The sequence below is a fragment of the Cryptomeria japonica genome, chromosome 1, assembly GCF_030272615.1.
Source record: "Cryptomeria japonica chromosome 1, Sugi_1.0, whole genome shotgun sequence".
NCBI classification, from domain to species: domain Eukaryota; kingdom Viridiplantae; phylum Streptophyta; class Pinopsida; order Cupressales; family Cupressaceae; genus Cryptomeria; species Cryptomeria japonica.
The window spans coordinates 263594058-263613520 of NC_081405.1; the positions used below are offsets into that span (position 1 = coordinate 263594058).

At 33.9% G+C, this 19463-nt stretch overlaps 2 protein-coding genes across 4 annotated transcripts; both read right to left on the bottom strand.

The window, feature by feature from the left end:
* Nucleotides 1-2426: 2426 nt before the first annotated feature.
* On the bottom strand, nt 2427-4499 carry LOC131075750 (probable UDP-glucosyl transferase 73B6). Of its 3 annotated transcripts, none has more exons than XM_058012636.2 (2): nt 2850-4499; nt 2427-2740 (listed from the first exon to the last, which is right to left on the bottom strand). In XM_058012636.2, the coding sequence occupies exon 1, from the start codon at nt 4124-4126 to the stop codon at nt 2882-2884; it is 1245 nt and encodes a 414-aa protein (XP_057868619.2). In that variant the 5' UTR covers nt 4127-4499; the 3' UTR covers nt 2427-2740; nt 2850-2881. The 3 variants fall into 3 exon arrangements, with proteins under 3 accessions (XP_057868619.2, XP_057868620.2, XP_057868618.2); XM_058012637.2 differs by having other exon boundaries at nt 2428-2685; XM_058012635.2 differs by having other exon boundaries at nt 2428-2688.
* A 9934-nt stretch (nt 4500-14433) lies between these two features.
* LOC131075722 (UDP-glycosyltransferase 73C1-like) lies at nt 14434-15213 on the bottom strand. Its single transcript, XM_058012595.1, has one exon. The coding sequence runs from the start codon at nt 15211-15213 to the stop codon at nt 14434-14436; it is 780 nt and encodes a 259-aa protein (XP_057868578.1).
* Nucleotides 15214-19463: the final 4250 nt, after the last annotated feature.

Sequence of the window (19463 nt, forward strand, 5' to 3'; positions counted from 1 at the left end):
CTTATGCCATCTAGACAAAACATCAACAATTTTTATTTGTCCTAATTAGCATATGCTCATAGCTATTGTGCTCATGTTCCCATACATATTTTTGCATTCATTTGAGATTAAATAACTTGTTTCATTCATGCTAAAAGTCAGAGCTTTGGAATAGGGCATGGATATCCATCAAAGCATAAGGGAAGGGGGATTTTTAGTAGACATTATAATTGCAACTACCTTGGTAGACATGTATGCAAAATGTGGAAGTATAGATTAGGCATGCAAACTATTTGATAGAATGCCTCAAAGAGATGTTGTCTAATGGAATGCAATGGTTGCAAGATATGCACAAAACAAATTTGTTCATAATGCTTTAGAAACTTTTAAGAAAATACAATAGGCATTCAAGGTTTCACACCGGTTTTAAAAAAAAATTACAACTTTTTTAGTCACCTGATTATTTTGGCCAAGGCATTCTTATTGTTTATGCATGATTCTACTTTGGCATTGATTCTACATGTTTGGTTGTTAGTATCAATTTATGCATGTTAGTGATAATCATTTCTCTATCACTCTCTTCCTTCTATTGGCTCCTATTAATGAAGTCTCTTTTAAAGTGAAAGGATTCTCCAATAACTGATGCGATAACAAGGGAGCATCTTAAGCCTTGTGGTAGGCTAGAAAGTGTTGCTTTGATATTCTCTCTCACTGCCAAGCTAGCTAGAGACAGCTCTTCTATGATGATTCAAATTTTGGACTCACTCATTCATGGCATGAGCTAAATTGAGATTGTACTTTGGTTAACCATTTGATTAATATTGTACTTCTAAATTACATGGTGAAGATTTGTTATTTGTATCAATGGATGGCATTCTTTATCACTCCCACACTCAGTTATTGTAAATCAAGATGTTGATACACATTTGGAGATTATGATTTTTGTTAACTTCTTTATTCACTTCTACGTGATTCTTGATCATCATAATGTTGAAATTTGTTGTCTTATATAAAACTAGGTTATGTCATTGATATGCCTTCATTGTTGTGATTGAGATCATTATGTACCATTTTATAATTTTCAAATATGGACTTCAATATGCAATAAACCCATAAGTACTTAAGATGCATTTAAGATTCTTTTTACGATAAGTTTTATACAATTGTTATGTTATTGTTTTTTAGTGAGTCAATGATGCCAAGATATGCATGATTTAGATTGTTATTCTTGTAGTTAATGTGAGACATTGTACTTCATTTGATGATAAACAAATTTATTACATTATACAGTCTGTTTATTAACTAGAAAATCCCAATTCATATAGGCCAACACAAATCTCATTGTGTGTTCATAAAATGAAATGGTGATAATGCTTCATTAAAAATAAAACCCAGTTTGGATAAACACATTATGAGAAACATAAAGAATTGTAACTTGAAATCTATGGGTATTAAACATCACAATTGAAATAGCTATTTATTTGTTGGTGTTAGTTCTTTTTGTGTAGTGACTATTACAAGAGAGAAATTCTTTGGTGTGAAAATAAATGATTTGTAAGGCTTTGCACTTTACAAGCAATACTTGATGCAATGATTTGTAAGGCTTTGCACTTTACAAGCAATACATGCATCGGGTATTGCTTGCTTGATTGATAATGGATGGAATGCTCTAACTCTAGGGCCCTAAGCTCTGATCATAAATTTCTAATGTCATCATTGAATGTACATTTGGAATGCAATGTTTGGATCCCTTTTATGCTGTCTTATATTGAGTTCTTATTTAGTAAGCAACCGATAAGTTGTTAATCATAATTTTATGGGAGTGATGCAAATTCATTCTAATATTTGGTGGAAATCTTTGACAAAATGAATAAACCGTGCATTATTATGACATTCAATTTGTTCCATTTGACGCCCCTTGTATGTGTTGGTCCTTCCAAAAATTGTAATGTGTATCATGACTTTCTCTCGATCAATGTAAATTCAAGCTTGTCAATCCATTTATGTGGTGTACTTCTCCATTAAATTTAAGGACATGTTAATGTTTGATATCTCTCTAGTTTTCTTCCCACTTTATCTATTGATTCAAATTATATAATTACTTCTAAAATTTGATACCTAATATAGGTGTCAAATCATTTTGCATAGCTTGTTGGTTTAAATTATATGTTTTATCCATTCATATTTAGGTTTTTCCTACAAAGACAATGTTCGTTTCTTCTAACACTTGTCTGCCCTTCAATAAATCACCCAAAACATATCTTGCTATCAACATAACCATTGCACCTGATTGAAATGCAAGTGCTAGTATAACAAATTTTAACATATAATTTACTATCCATGTAACCATAACATCTTAAAATGTGCTTGTCTAAATCTTAACTATCCCTACCTTATATTTCTAATTTTTTTCAAATTACAGACAATTTTCAAATACTCTTTCAAATAATAAGGCCCGCATAGTTATTTCTTATTATATCTACAGAAACCGACACCAGAAACAACAGAAACAAAATTAGAGTCAAATCGCAGGACTGTATGCCAGTTTCCGTGCATGGAGAAAAGCATGATGAACCTCACATGCAAAAAAAAGCCATGCAATAATCACCGAAATTATTGCTCTCAAAACTGACATCAACTGCGTGGATTGCAGAAGCCTCATGTTGTGGCGGTGCCATATCCAGCGCCATGCATGTGATATGGGCACTTCTTTGCAACGAGAAGTGTAAGTAATTTTAAAATTTTGCACCTATGTATTTTTCTACAGTTTAAAAAACAGAATTTAGAAAAAATTTAAAATTTCCATTGCAAATTAGAAATAAAGTAAAACGTTTGACATCCATGAAGTACGCTTTCTACAAGAAAGTTACCTGAATCCACGACTCTACTTTTAAACAATACATCAGACAGACAGATCATATCCATCACCAATCCTATCTTCACCATTACAATTCATGAGCTTATGCATCTCATTTGCAAAACCTTGTAAATTTAAGGTCGAAGATCCTCCTCCTCCAACAGATTGTTTAGCCAATCTCTGATATTTCACAGCACGTTTTCTCATATCTGTGCCTTCCTCGCTACTGAGGACAAGTCTTACAGATTTCTCCACCTTGTCTTCACAAGGAATCCCATCCATGTGTTGGCAAAACTGAACGCCGATGCCCAGTTCCTCAGTCACCAGCTTAGAGTTAAAATGCTGTTCTCCGAACATCGGCCATGTGACCATCGGAACCACCATCAAAATGCTTTCTAGAGTGGAATTCCATCCGCAGTGGCTCATAAAGGCACCCACAGATGGGTGCGACAAAATGACAAGCTGTGGTGCCCATCCCCATATGACCAACCCATTATCTCTCTCCATAAACCCTTCTGGAAGGTAGGAAGCACACAATTCTTCCTGGTTCGATTCTGCAGATACAGTTTCCGGGGAAACTTTGATCGACCAAACAAAAGGCTGATGGCTGGCTTCAAGACTCCTCGCCAGTGCCTGAGTTTGCTCTTGTGAAAGAAACGCCTGGCTTCCAAATGAAACATAGATAAACGAACAGGGGCTCTTAGAATCTAGCCATTGCACCAACTTATCCTCGCTAATGTCCGCTGCTTTCCCCCTCTGATTAGCAATACAGCCCAAAGGAACTACAGGACCGACAGACCAAAGGGGTTTACCGTTTAGTATATTTTCCAAGTGCTGAAGATAATGAGGCTCGAGCTCGTCGAACGTGTTGACGAGCATTCCCCAGCATTTACTCATTGACTGCATCTTCCCTGTTAAAAACCTTCTACCCGGGTCAGATTGATCTAGCTGGAGAAGTCTATCAGGCATCTGTTCCTTGGTAAATTTAACTGCAGACGATAAAATACCATCGACTATAACGCTATCGCCCTCCTTCCGCACGGTGTTTGTGGTTATGGAGCCAAAGATGGCGTGAAATACAGAGGTCCCAAAAGCCCCACATGGGGCGAAAATGACCCTAATAGTTCCAAATCTCTCCGCAGAGTGCACAGTCCAGTTGATGAACAGGTCGCTAAGTATACACACAGGTCGACGAATGCCCTGCTCTTCGACCCACCGTTCGAAAGGGTCTCGAAGGCTCTCGATGAATGAAAGAACAATGGGTCCGGATTTCCGTGGTAGAAGATCCATACTTTCCCGTCCCTCTGGCAGACATTGAATGGTGTTGGATGGATTTAGGCCGACCAGCTAAATATCCAGAGCGGCAGCCTGGCTGGATTCTTCCATGAGACCTCGCAGACGCTGTGCTATGGTGCGAGTGGTGATATAGCTGAAGGCGAGAGAGTGTGAAGCGAGCAATTTGGCTAAGTCTAGAGATGGGATGCTATGCCCCATTGCAGGAAAGGTCACCATTGCGACGTGGGGTTTTTGCCGGGTGTTCATGGCTGTGATGAGCTTCCTTCTTTGATTGGGTATTTAACATAGGAGTGATTTTTTAATGTTGATGAGCAAGGTGCACAATCCCGGCCTTACCGGTCATACTCCATTATTAAGTTTAGTGAACCCAAGGTAATACGCAAGTGTTTGGTCAAGGAGACGTGCAATAAGAAAACACAGGAAAAAATCTAGAAATCTGATAGGAATTGGAAAAGTGGTCAATTCAAACTAAGGCACGTTAACCGCTAAAATCCTAATGATTTTTTAGAAAAGACAACAAATTCTGTAATAACAGAGTCGAGGGAACGTGCGTTTCTTTATCAAAGTTTTAAACTTCTTGTTTCCGAGGAAAAGGGTACTGAAAAGACACAACAAAATAAGGAAGGTCAAATAGAGTTCTTTTAAGATTCATAATATTTAGCAAGTTGTCAATGGGTCTTTGGTCTCTTGGGGAAGTTGAATGGTTTTGAATGAGTCTACAAGGGATCATGTTTTGCTAAGTTCAAAGCAACGACACCATAAGGAATGAGGCCGTGATTGTGCCCATAGTGAAATTGGTGTATAGGCTCATGCTTGTATAAAAAAATGTGGCTTCCCTCATTGGACTGGTGTGCTCACGAGCTCCCTCCCTTACTAAGCTATCATACTCACATATAAACATTAAAAATATAACTAATTAAAAGATATAATAAATGTTAAACAATATGAAAAGTACAATTAAAAATATATAAAAGTATAATTATTTAAAATTTAAGAAAAAATTAATAAATATTTTAGTATTTATAATTGTATATAATTTAATGAAATGCTACTTCTTTTGATTTCTCAAAGATTATTCCCAATACTCAAGAGCTAACAATTAAACAAACATGGTTGAATAACTAAAATATATTAAATATTAATTGGATCAAGTTGATTCAAATAAAAGAGAGAAAATGGAAACCACTAGAGAAAAGGTGGATAAAATGCAATTTTGATGGTTGTTTTAAAGAGTAATCTACGATTATTTGGAGCAGGGGTGTGTTGAGAGATAGTAGAGTTATCCTTATTGAAGGGTACAACAAGAACTTAGGCATAGGTTTCAATAATGGAGTGGAAGCTTATGCTACTTGGCAAGGCCTAAAGAGACTTGAGGAAAAGAATTATTAGAACATTATCCTTGAAGGGGACTCAAAACTAATTGTGGACTACCTTAACAATTAATCTAATGCCCATGGGAAATAAGAAGTTTAATGGAGGACAACAAGGACTTTCCTAGAATCTTCCTTCAATCCAAAGTCTAGAATGTCTTTAGGGAAGGAAACATGGCAATGGATGAAATGGCAAGTTTAGACCTCAAACTTATGGATTGGACCTTCTTTTATTTTCCTTAGTGCCCTCCCAATCTCAAAGAAATTATCTCTCTAGAAAGAGGACAACCCTCTTGATAGGGTGAGTTTACTCAAGCCAAAGCTTCATGGCTATGTTTACCATGTTAATCACAAGGAAGAAAAAAAAAGGGTTTGGAAGGGTTTTAATCTATCAAAGTATCAAATTCAAATTTTACTGAAGAATGTTATGATGACATGGCTTCTTGATAGGGGTTGTGGTTGGATGTTATTAATAGTCTTTTTTGGAATGGATGGAGTTATTACCATGAAAGGTATGAGTTTTTTGAATTGGCCTCATTATGATACCGCCATCATTGCCAAAAGTTGCAATAGGATTTGTGGGGATGGAGGTGCCTTGCAAATATATTACCAAAAGGAAGGATATTTATGTAATGGTCATTTCACATTTGTGATCTTGATCGATTAGAAAGATTTCTCCATCCTCTCTAACCTTATTTGCACCTTTATTATTTCCTTTTTGAGTTGTAAAATTCTCGGTGGGCCTATTCTAGTTTTTGTCTTCTTCTCCCTTCTGACTATTGCTATGATTAAAAAAGTTATAGGGCGTTCTTTGAAACTCTCTAAGCCCAGGGATTGTAATGAGTTGAGACAAAATGAGGATTTGTCAGACCTATTTGATAGAGCTCAGATGATTACATATTTTCTGGCCATTAAGGGTTAAAATAGATTTTTGTCGGCTAAATTTTGTAACTCAAGACAAAAGGGTGTTCTTTCTATTGGTAGTATCAATGATACTGTTACTCTTAAACTTATTGTAGAGTTCGCAGGCTTAAAATGTGAAGGGTATAATGATGAAAAGAAAATCTTAGGGGTGTACAAAGAGTTTATCAAGAATTTTTTTGAAAAAGGGAAGAGGCTGGCAGTGTTGTAGAATGAATATGATCACTCTATCTTTTCATCTTCATATGCAATGGAAAGATACCATGTTATGAAATATTTTACTTTTGAAGGGTGTTATTTTTCTATTCACAAATATAACTTTCTCATCCTAAATCATATTTTCCATGGTGAAAATATTGATCTTCTGTTCTAACTGTTTTCTTCTTTGAGTGCTATTATTTTTAATGAGATCTCTCGCCCTCTACACTCGGGGTTAATTTTTTCCCTTTATTTATATTCTTTTGACCATTCTCCCCATCGCAGTCATTTTATTACATTTCTTGGTAACCCTAGTGACAATGTTGAAGTCCCCTTGCAGCTTCGTGCATATTAAGATTATCAAAACCAACCCATTGCCTTCTAAGAAAAGTAATCCTACCCCAAATAAGAAAGGTAAAAAGATGAAAACCCTCTTACTAATGAGGTGCTAGAAGTTGTGCTCCTAAAATCCATCGCTAAAAACTGAAAAGCCCCTACTCCTAAGCCTACTTTCTCCAAAGTTACCAAAACTGAGAGCAAAGAGCCTACCAATAGAAGTATCATTATTGACCTTGATGAGACAAATTCTAATAATGAAGATGATTCCAAGAAGAAACGAGATAAATAGGATATTAGCCTAGGTGAAAGACACTCCATGCATCTAATTGCAAAGGACAATAAAAGAAAAATTGTGTTGAGTGAAGAAGCCCATGTCTCTAATGAGTAGTATTCCCCAAAAGAGGAAGAGGATAATTCTTCTTAATATTCAAAATATGAGGATTATCTAGCTAAAGATGAGATGCTAAAGAGGAAGAGGATAATTCTTCTAAATATTCAAAATATGAGGATTATTTAGCTAAAGATGAGATGCTAGAGGATGAGAATGGGTACCATATGGCTATAATGAATGAACCTGATTTTGAGAGTGAAATGCCAAAACAAAGAACCCCTTCTCCAATTAACACTAGGGAAAGGGTTATGGAGTTAAAGACTCAAGATCCTTCCTCTATGAAGAATGAGGTCAGGATTGCTAATCTCCAAGGCTAAATCATTGATTTACAAGTCCATATGATAGGCCTTGAAGCTAGAGCTTAGGAGTTCTATAAAAACAAAAATCAGATGGGTCGAGCTATAAGCTCGCAATGTGTTATTACTGATGGGATTATGAGAAAAGATTCTATGGGCTTTATCTCAGCACGAAGCAAGTTAAAGAGGAAAGCTAAGAAATAGCAGGGTTCTAGACAATAACGGGTGATGAACTGGGTAGACAAGGGTATGAATCAAGATGCTTGGAAGGACCAAATGTAGTGGCTTGCTAAGAACTAGGAGCTTCTCAATAGAAAATGATATTGTGGTTCGTGATGGATTAGTGGAATTTCTACCTTTTTTGTACTACCTTGATGGTTATGTTTACTGGTTTTGATGTCTCTCATAGGTATAGTAGCCTCTTAAGGCTTAGGGAGGATAGGTCGTATGTTTTTATTTAGCTATCTTTTAATTTTTAACTATAAGGCTTGTGTGCCTACTAAGACATTGCATATTTTTTTATGGTAATACTACTAGTATTTTTCTTTCCAGTTAAGGTTTATATGACTCTATGATGATCTATGGTTATATGTTTCTGATGGGGGAAGATAGGCTTTCCTGGTGGGTTATGTATACAATCATATTTTTTATTACTCTTGGGTGGGATAGTTGAAGGGTTGTTCTTTTTGGTCTTCTGGTTGTGTGATGCAAGTTGTTATTTTGTGCTTTTGCCCTAATGTACTATTATTCATCTTATCTCTTTGAAGGATTGAGGCCCTTCCCTTGCTTAAGTAATCAAAAACAAATTCCTTTAAAATAATTAGTATATCAAATATACTTAAAAATTAGAAAGGAGAATAACCAATCTTTATAGAATATATAGGACCTAATAAATTTGTTTTACATAAAAGAATTGAGTTTAAATAAGTATTGAAATAAATATTAAATTGACAAAGAAGGATCTAGGTGGGCTACTCTATTATTCATCAATTAAATCTACTATCAAATCTCCAACAATAGGACTCCAACAAAATAGAAATTAATTTTTACTTTGCTAAGGAGTTAATATTATGCAAGTGACCCTAAACCTCTCTATGCAATTTCAATCCTGCAATGATGACCTTGACTTGTCTCTTTTTACTCTTTAGAAGCTTGTTAACCTATTAGTGTACTTAAACTAGGTGTTTTTTAAAAGAATCAGGAGGACTACATATTATGTGGACATATTTACAACTTGTCATGATTGCATTCAGGTCATGTATACCAATTCTAACATTATATGAATAAGATCAAAGGCATTCGAAGAAATATGAAAACGTTTGTTGCCTTGATTTAGTTGATACTCTAGATGCTCTTATTGTGATAATTAAATGTGTATAAAATATAGAAGTCTAAATTGCTTAGGGTTTTATCCTTTTAAACACCATCCTAGCATTCAAACTTGAAAAATTCATATGTAAATGTGTGGTGATAATTTGGTGTCAAGCTTACTTAGGCCCACTAATAAATTTGAATTTGTAAAATGGGGTTTTGGGTTGTCTTGGTGATCCTAATCTAATATTATTTTACTTGTAATCTTGAACTGGGACTAGCATTAAGAAGACTAAGCATTGCATCGATACCACTCAAAAACAACAATTCATGTTCAATTAAGGTTCAATATCAATTCCATTTATTTTATAGGGAATATATAATTTTGACACTCGACTATTGAGTTAGAGAGAGAATTTAAAAGAAAGTACAAAAGAATATAGAGAAAAGCGCTAGTTCACTTTTCACATATACATTTTGTCCCCAATTTGACTTGTATGCCAGCTACCATGAATCACACATATTAATATAAACATGAAACCAACATCAAAAGTAAATAAAAATATGAACATATTTGCAAAGCATGTGGACATATCTAATGATTCATTTGTTCTTAATGTGATGATAGCTCCATCTTAAAAAATACGTGCACACAATTTCATCAATAAAATTTGATATGAAAATCAAGATGAGCATCACCAACTACTTGGAAATACCAATAATCAATGTGTGAATGTAGAAACAATGTAATTTTCCTAATGGGACACTTTAACCCAAATAGATGCAAAGAAAGGTCTACATATAGGATTTTAACTAAAAAATAAGGTGTGTGGTAATTGAAGGACCATTGTAATCATATTCAAAATATGAAAATATGGTATACAACTTCAAACAAGTCATTGTATCTATACAATATTGAATTCAAACCATTGATAGGACACTATATAAATTCAAGCATGTGATATAAGACCCCTATAGACTTACTGTTATAATAGAGCCCCCTCAAATGGATTATTACTACAGGAGCACCCTAGAGACCTAGGTTTGGCCACTAGGGTTAAAATTTTAGTTCCTTATTTGTTGTATGTTCTTTTGTGAAAATAAGGCCATTTGAGGATATTTTGGGGTCTATATGTTATAAAATGTAAAAGTTGTAAAATGTTGCCATTGTTGCCATGACAACTTTGCAACTTTGGAGCAACTTTTTGAAACATGGTTGGAAAAGTTAGTTTTTGGTTTTTGATGGTTTTAACCCACTTATATGGGTATAAATAATCTTGGTACACACCACCTAAGGTGGGTTGGTGGATTTGATGAAGTTCTAGAAAATAAACAATCAATAAAGCATCTCAATTTCCTACAATCTGAATTTTCTTTTGCTTCTCACATGCTTGTACAGATTAATGGAGGTCTAAATTTGATTGGAAATGAATTTTTATTGAATTAATTTTCTTTTTCAGTCTTTTGGCATCAAATTTGGTTAAGATTTGAGGGAGTTATGGTCATTTTAATGACTGTCATTTCTAGATTTTTCCAGTAACAGTCTTGTTGTAGCATTCATAACTTTCTTGTACGATTGAATTAAGATGTGAGATTGGGTTCACTAGAATTCCCTATGAATTAACTTTCATTCAAGACCAATTTTGTGAGATTTGACTGAGATTTGTGCATTTGGTGGGCATTTTTATGAAATCTATTCTGAAAACCTAGGTGTAAGGGTTTAGACTAAAAAATGTGAATAAATCGCTATTCCCTTGGAACCAGAAGGCCAAATATTAGGGAATGGTAGATAAGGGAGTCCTCCAGATGGGTTTTTGTCCATTTTTGCAAGGTTCAAGTTTTGAGGCACTTTTGAGGCATTGAATGCATGGGGGCTTCACTTTGTGAACCTAGGTTATTGCACGTGCATTCATGGCATACTAAAGAATCCCCCTATTTTTAAAAAATATTTCTCTAAACTCCTTTTTTTCACCTATTTTCACCAAATATTGTATTTTTTCATAACCCAAATTTAAAAACCCCCCATTTTCACCAAATATTGTATTTTTTCATAACCCAAATTTAAAAGCCCCCTATTTTCACCGATAGATAATATATTGTGCCCTCATTTTTGGGATATTAAAACCCCCAATATGAATGCACGTGATATAATAGTGAAGCCCTTGTGGTTGAATGCCCAACATCTTCATGTGTTAAGCCGAATTAGCACAAATAAGGCTAGGGTTTGGAGTATGGTGACCAAACAAATATGTCTGATGCAAAAAATTGTGAAATCCATCTATTTTGGCCATGTCTCTACTATTGGAACTGGTGTGTTGAGTGAAGGAGTTGTTCTTGAGGCATTTGCTTTGTAAATGAGACCTAAATCGAGTCCTAAAACTAGGACAGTCATACTTTTGTCTCTAAAAGTCTGAAGAAACATTATGTGAAAGTCTCATATGTCATCATACTCCATAATAAATTTATAATAAAGGTCTCACCATGTGTCCTTGATCAAGGTTTTGTAAGCCAAAGTCCAAGTCTGGTCTAGTAGACCTAGTGGGTGATAGAGAAAGAGGTGGCCTAATAGGTGGAAACCACTCAAAGTCAAAGGTTTGAATGGATTTTTTGAGGAGTCCTAATGCTCATAACATGTCAAATATAGTAATTTCATGCCATTAAAGAACTACCCCTTTGTTTCCCTTTATGATCCATTTGGAGTACTCCTATGTCACTGAGTAGATTGACCATTGAAGAATCTTGTAAACCCAATGTCATGTTAGGTTTGTAATCCTTCCTTTGATTTATTTTTTCATTCTTATTTCCTCTACATCAATTATAAGTATTATTATTCAATAGTATTAAGGATAGAAGAAAATTATTGTGTGGAAATATAGAATCATGTAATTTCAATAAGAATGTAATAAATTATAATAGATGCCATCACGTAGAAATTGTTAGAAATTTTTTTAAAATATGATCATTAAAGAACATGTAATAAAAAATAATGAAATGCCCCTAAGTGTGAGAAAAAACAATAGGGTAATACAACATGCTATATGTCAACATATGTGTATAGACATATGCCATGTAAAGTGTAATAATGTGATGGAACATAGGCATGTTAGTGTAAGTTAATATCATATAACATGTCACGTAAGAGATAAACATGAAATAAAGATATAAGTATAATAAGTACACCATGTAAAGATCATATTAATAATGCCAAAGAGATTTCATCCTGAAAAATATAATTTATAAGAGTAGCATAGAAACATAGTGCCATGAAAGGGCCAATGTAAAGAAAAATGTAAGTATTCAAGGAATATAAGAAATGATCATGAATATGTTATCCAAAAGTGGGGGATATAATCTAATTGTCATGGAGAAAAGAGATAAGATATAATAAATATACGATTAAACTATAAGATATCACAAACATGGAATAGTAAAAGATAAAGGATGATGCTATACAAATTAAAATTAGAATAAAAATGAGAAATCTAAAAAAAAGGGGTCAAGATAGTGGCATACAATAATAGAAAGCATGCAAAGGAGGATATTATAACAAATATATCTATAAAATGGACATAACATAAAACCAAAAATTAAAATTATCTATATTTTGGTCAACATGATGAGACTATTTTTCAGGAATTTCATAAATTTTCATCATCCTTAATTCATAGGAATAAGAAAAAATAAGACACAAAAGAAAAAAAGAAAATGAAAATAACATGGACAATAAAACTATATGTTCATCATCACTTGTGCAAACATGCACCTCTAAAAGCATATTTGCATCAGCCACATGTTAATGATGAACATGGAAACATAACAAACATAAAAGGAAAAATGGATTTAAAAGCTACACTAGGATATTTAAGGCCTCAATAATTATATTTGAATAACCTTCTTTCACAAAATTCATCCTTGAAACCAAATTATGAGTTTCAATGCAATTAAGAACTTTGAAAATCCTTTTTGTTACATCTTCTTCATCACTATGCAGAGTAGCTCTTTTGATGAATAAATTATAGAGAGCGTAATTTGTCAAGAAAAATACTTGGGGAATTAACCAATTTGACCATTTTTATAAATAACAGCATTAACAAGACAAGACCAAGAAATAACAAATTACATACTAACGTGTACAACTAGTATCAAGTAAAGAACAATGACACACATTAGATAACATCTTCTTTTCTTTAGGAAAGGTCATACAAGAATAATAATTAACTCTATCTTGGGATTGTACAACAAAGACAATAAATAATACAAATATGGAACATGCAATCATGAGAAAAAAACACACATATTGATGGGTTTACTTACAACATAATAGACCCCAAAAATAACATTGATTTAGTTCTGAGTTCACATAGGGTCTCAAATGAGACATCTCATACTCAATTGAACTATGATATGGATTAACAACACAAAGTAATCCCAGTGTGACATATTATATATAACCACCATTGGGGAGATAACCAAAACCTTCAAATTAGGTGAGGAAATAAACTTGTTCCTGTGCTCAATTCACACATAAATTAAAATAGTCATAATGTGGTTAATGAAAAAAATTTACACGCAATGATAAGGATTAAATTATTTGGGAAAAAAATAGGTTTATAAAGATTGAATTTGTCTTATAGGGTGATCAGATAAAGGCATAAAATCTACATAGTATTGCATAAAACATCTACAGAGTCACGTGGAGTTTTTCATATGTAGAGTCAAGTTTAGTTTGCTATTTGTGTCTTCTCTCTATTTTAAAATATTTTATTAGATTGAGTATGGATCTCTATTTTAAAATATTTTATTAGATTGAGTATGGATGTGAGAAATTTTTTGACATAAAACTATAGAGGGCATGTGAAAGTGAGAAGGGTGATATTCATAGGTTCTATCTATAATTATATAGATAATTTTTGTAAGCATTTTAATATTATATTATTTTTTATGGGAAAAAAATTATCCAGAATATTTTTCATGTATATATTATGTAATCTATATATATTTGTAATTCTTATTTTATTTATATTATATTTATTTGTAATGCTTAATAACCTAAGATGTAGCCCAACTTATGTGTTACTTGAGCATTGAAGTAATTCTCCCTATACAGTCGTCAAAAGTGTCACCATAGTCCATGATGACATTGATACAAGATAGAATGGATCTCATACTTTATAGCATAGCAATCATACTTCTTTATAGCTCCACAACAAATGACCTCTAGATAGTGGAAACTTTCTTTGCCTCACTAGTTTTTCTTTCTAAGACTACTAGTTAGTCACTCAAGAAAGTGCAAACTATTGAGGATTAGGTTTCTGATGGGGCTCTTATTGCCCGGAACCCATTCTTGATGTTGAGGATGATCCAAATATGTGAAAACTAAATGATTGTAACCCACTTCTTACTATGAGTTAGATTTGTGTCTTTCTTTCTTAACAGGGGCTCTTAGAATCTAGCCATTGAACCAACTTATGCTCGCTAATGTCTGATGTTTTCCCCCTCTGACCAGCAATACATTCTAAAGGAACTACGGGAGCAACAGACCAAAGGGGTTAACCATTTATTATTTTTTTTCAAGTGCGTATGATAACGAGGCTCGAGGTTGTCGAACGTGTTGACGAGCATTCCCCAGCATTTACTAACTGACTGCATCTTCCCCATTAAAAACCTTATACCCATGTCGGCTGGATCTGGTTGAAGAAATCTCTCAGGCATCTGTTCCTTGGAAAATTTCACTGCAGATGATAAAATACCATCGATTATAACACTATCGCCCTCCTTTCGCAGCGTGTTTGCGGTTATGCAGCCGCAGATGGCGTGAAATACAGAGGTCCCAAAAGCCCCACATGGTGCAAAAATGACACTAATATTTCCAAATCTCTCTGCAGATTGAACAGTCCAGTCGATGCACATGTCGCTGAATATGCACACGGGTCCACGACTGCCCTGCTCTTCGAGCCACCGTTCGAAGGGCTCGCGAAGGCTCTCGACGAATGAATGAACGACAAGTGAAGATTTCCGTGGCAGAAGATCCATACTCTCGCGTCCCTCAGGCAGACCTTCAATAGCTTTGGGAGGACTTAGACCGACAAGCTGAATATCCAGATCAGCGGCTTGGCGGGATTCGTCCATGAGACCTCGTAGACGCTGCGCTATGGTGCGAGTGGTGACATAACTGACGGCGAGAGAGTGTGAAGCGAGCAATCTGGCTAAGTCAAGAGATGGGATGCTATGCCCCATTGCAGGATAGGTCACCATTACGACGTGGGGTTTTCGCGAGGTATTCATGGCTGTGCTGAGCTTCCCTGTGTTTAGTATTCTGCACAAGATTGCTTTTTAAAATATTTCTGACCAAGACGCCGCACAATCCCACCCTTACAAGTCGTACTCTATTACAAAGCTTTGATAACCCGAGGTAATACACTAGTGTTTGGTCAAGGAGACGTGCAAGGAGATAACTGAGGCAAAATCCAGTTCAATGTGATAAAGCATGGGAAAGGTTGTGAATGCAGAGGAGGAGAGGTAAAGTAGGGCACGCTAACTGGGGAAAAATCCAGTTGAATATGACAAAGAATTGAAAAGGTTGTCTGTGCACAAGGAGGAGCAGGTAAGCCAAGGCATGCTAACCTCTAAAATCCAAATGATTTTTTTATAAATGGCCGTAAAAATTTACTTATCAAAATTTTGAAATTGGTTGTTTCCGAGGTCAAGGATACTTAAAAAAAGGTTGATATACCTAAAAGACAAAACAATACATGGAAGGTCAAGTGTCTTTAGGGTCCACATTATTTACTATTCTGTGGCTCAACATGTTTTTTTAAAATGGTATCAACTTTAATCAATAGTCAATTATAACTAACATTTGTATTTTTAGAAGATTCATAGAATATATAAATAGGAAATTAAAAATAAAATTTAAATATATTTTAATATTATATTAGATGAAGTATTACTGTAAATATAAGAATATCATATATATATATTAAATAAATTACAATGTTACAATTTCAGCTACACAAGACAAGTGGTATTTTTTAGGTCAAAATTGAACACAAGCATGGAATTTTGCGAACAAGTTTGTGCTTATAGCTAACATATCAGAATTAACAACTTCCAAACAAAATCTACTATTATGCTTTAATTACATGTTACGATTCGAAAATGATTATATCGAACACACACACACACACACCCATATACATAGCGAAAAATGTAGTTTACAAAGAAGACACACACAAACACGCTTTTTAACATAAAAGGATGTACATGCCCAAATTGATTAATTGATTTAGAATATGGACCAAATTGTAAGGCTTCTTTAATCCATGAAAACTTGCATAATCAAAGCCTAAAACTAAAAAGAAATCTGAAATATTGATGAATTTTGTCACTAGGGGAAGAGGAAGCACTAAATGATCAAACAAAAAAAATAGTGGAATTAAATTCATGTGCATATTTGTAAACTTAGATTTTGAATTTAATTTTTGTAACGATTTGAGTTGAAGCATAGGTTTGTGTGGCTAAGAGGAGAGGAGAATGTCCACAAATCAAATATTTTATTTCTATTATGTCAATAAACATTTTACAATTATAATAAAAGAAGTGTGCAATGGTGTTAAAAAAGTACATACAAATATGAATATATGAAATCTAAAAGAGTTTTTAATTTTATTTTGGTCAATTATCTTTTTGTTTGTAAACACAAGTTACATAAAAATTAAAATATTTAATAAAAATTTAATCATTCTAACGAAGATAAAAAAATAAAGAGATACAATATAAAGTGGTGAAAAAAATTGGAAAAAGATTTATTGCATTATTATAATGCAATGAAATACCTATTCAATAAATAGTTTTAAAATATATTTTAAATAAAAATTAAAAGAAATAATTATTCACGTTGAATCTAAATAAAAGAAAAATAATCGAAAACATAATTATTAAAAATATATATATTTTTAAAAGTTACAATTATAGAAAATTAAATTAAAAAAAATTATAATTTAGCACAAACATATCATAAATTTAAAATACTTTTGCCCTAATTTTTCAAGTATGTGAAAGAACAGTAATAATTTTAAAATAGGAGGATTGTAACAAATGTCTACTCAATACTGAGATTCTTTCTTCACAAGATGAAAAATTTACATTGCTAAAATTCTTATTCACAACTAACGAGACGAGAAGCAAAAGAGCTCACAAAATTTATGTGAGAAAAAATATCAAAAAAGAATTACATATCTTGTTGTGAAGAATTTATAAAGCTAAAAGCTTCTTAACAACTAAATCTATAAAAAAAAATCAATGCTCTGCCATGAAAAAATCAATTGATATTTAGCAGTCCTATACAATGTAACTTTACAGAGTATGAACTCATGTAAATCTATATGAGAAAATATAAAGGTAGGGATTTAAGTCATTTTAATGGACAAAAATAATTATAAATGAGTGTGTGTGTGTGTGTGTGTGTGTGTGTGTGTGTGTGTGTGTGTGTGTGAGAGAGAGAGAGAGAGAGAGAGAGAGAGAGATCCATACAAATTTGTGTGGAGGATAGTGATTGCCTATTGCCATAAGTTGAGATGCGAGGAAAAAAAAAATTCTAGGTTGGGAGTCACATCTTAAATGTGAAGACTTGCAGAACCTGGAAAGTTTGAGTTGTACATGTTGGCATTTTGAATAAATCTTGTTGAGCCAAACTTAAGATGGTATTTTATCACTTTATAAAAAATTAGGATTATGTAATCCTTGCTAAGCAAGTATTCATAACTTAGTCACTAAGTGCTCTACTCTGATGGGAAATTCGCACTAAGTAAAAATTCAGAATGTGAAATAATATGAACAAAGAAGGTAGCTAGGTAGGTAGATCATACTACCAACTCAACAGGTCAAAATTCTTGATCATCGCATGAATTGCAACTACCTAGGTAAACACCATTCCACTTGGGTCTGGTCAGCCATGGGGAAACAAAAACTTGGCAAATAGGAAAATGATAGAGGGGAAGCTGTAAGGAGGATTTGAGGAAATCTTGAATGAAGTGGAGACCAAATAGGAAGAATAAGCCCACATCTGACTTAAAAACCAAATGGATAAAAAGGAATAGGGCAGGACTTATCAACCCAAAACTAAAGGATGGATCAGTGAATTGGAGAAATCTAATCCAAGCAAGGAAAAACCATGACAAAGAAGCACCCTACCCTAAATTATCCTTCAATAAAAGATCAATGAGTCAAACAAACAAAGGAAAGGAATGGTATTCTTCACATAATTACAAAGTAGATACTACTTTTGCCTTCTAGACTCTAAAAAGAAGGAGTTGGTGTTTTGTTCATAACTTCATCATATGGAGTCAAAATCAGGAAAACAAGATATCGTTGGAAAGAAGATTTAGAAGATGATCTCAATCTAGAGGTTGTTTTGTCAGATTGTATGCCAATTTTTCATACTAGGCCTCCAAATTCAGACTTCAATTTTTCACTTTCAGAGCCATAACTTGAGCAACCAGACTCTATTTTTCTACTTTTTCACATCATAAGAAACCTCTTAGAGTCCTCTATTCAGATCTATAGTCAAATCTTCTAGAATATTTACTATGTACTTAGTGATCTCATTTTTTTTCATTTCTCAATTTTGTGATTTCTCAGCTTATACAAGTGCAAAAGGGTTCATTTTTCCTGTTGTGGCAGGGAGTAGAATCATCATCTTTCATATTCCTTCATTTCTTTAACCCTAGAATTATGGTGGATCCTTCTATTAAGTAACTCACCCCTCATAACTACCATAGTTGGAAGACTACAATGACCAAATTTTTTCAATCTAGGGGTTTATGGTCTTGTTTAGATGAGACCCAACCCAACTTGACTAGTGAGTTTGAGATCATTCAATGTAGGGACAAGATCGATTAAGCTGTGATTTTGATTGGCCTGCATGTTTTAGATAGTCTCCAATTTCACATTGATTTAGTTGCACCACTCCTAGGACTATGTGGCTTAAATTTCAGCAGTTTTTTGGGGGTATTTATGAGTTTTGTGCATTTCAACTTGAGACAAATTGGACATCATTGACACCTGATTCATTTCCTTCCATTGAGGACTTTTTGGATAAGTTCAAATCCATGAAATCATAGTTCCAAGGTTGTAACAAGCAAAAGACTGACAAGGATTGCATCTTCCTGATTCTATCTAGGCTTTGAGGCCAATTTTAGTTCTTTGCTTCATCATTCTATTCCATCATGGATGCTTTGGGTATGAAATTCACTATGCCTTTATTTGAGGTGTTCTGTAAGTGATTGACATGGGAGTAGGACAAGCTATCATAACTTTATTCAATTTTTGGTTCCAAATCTTAGTCCTTGGTTGCTTAGACTCCTACATCTATAGGGAAATAGAAGAAGCAAAAGTAAAAGACCAAAGATACACAATATACTCCTCTATCTCTAGAGACATGAGGACATGATTCAGATTATTCCACCTCTTCCAAGAGGTCTTCATCCAAGAAGGAAAAGCCTAAG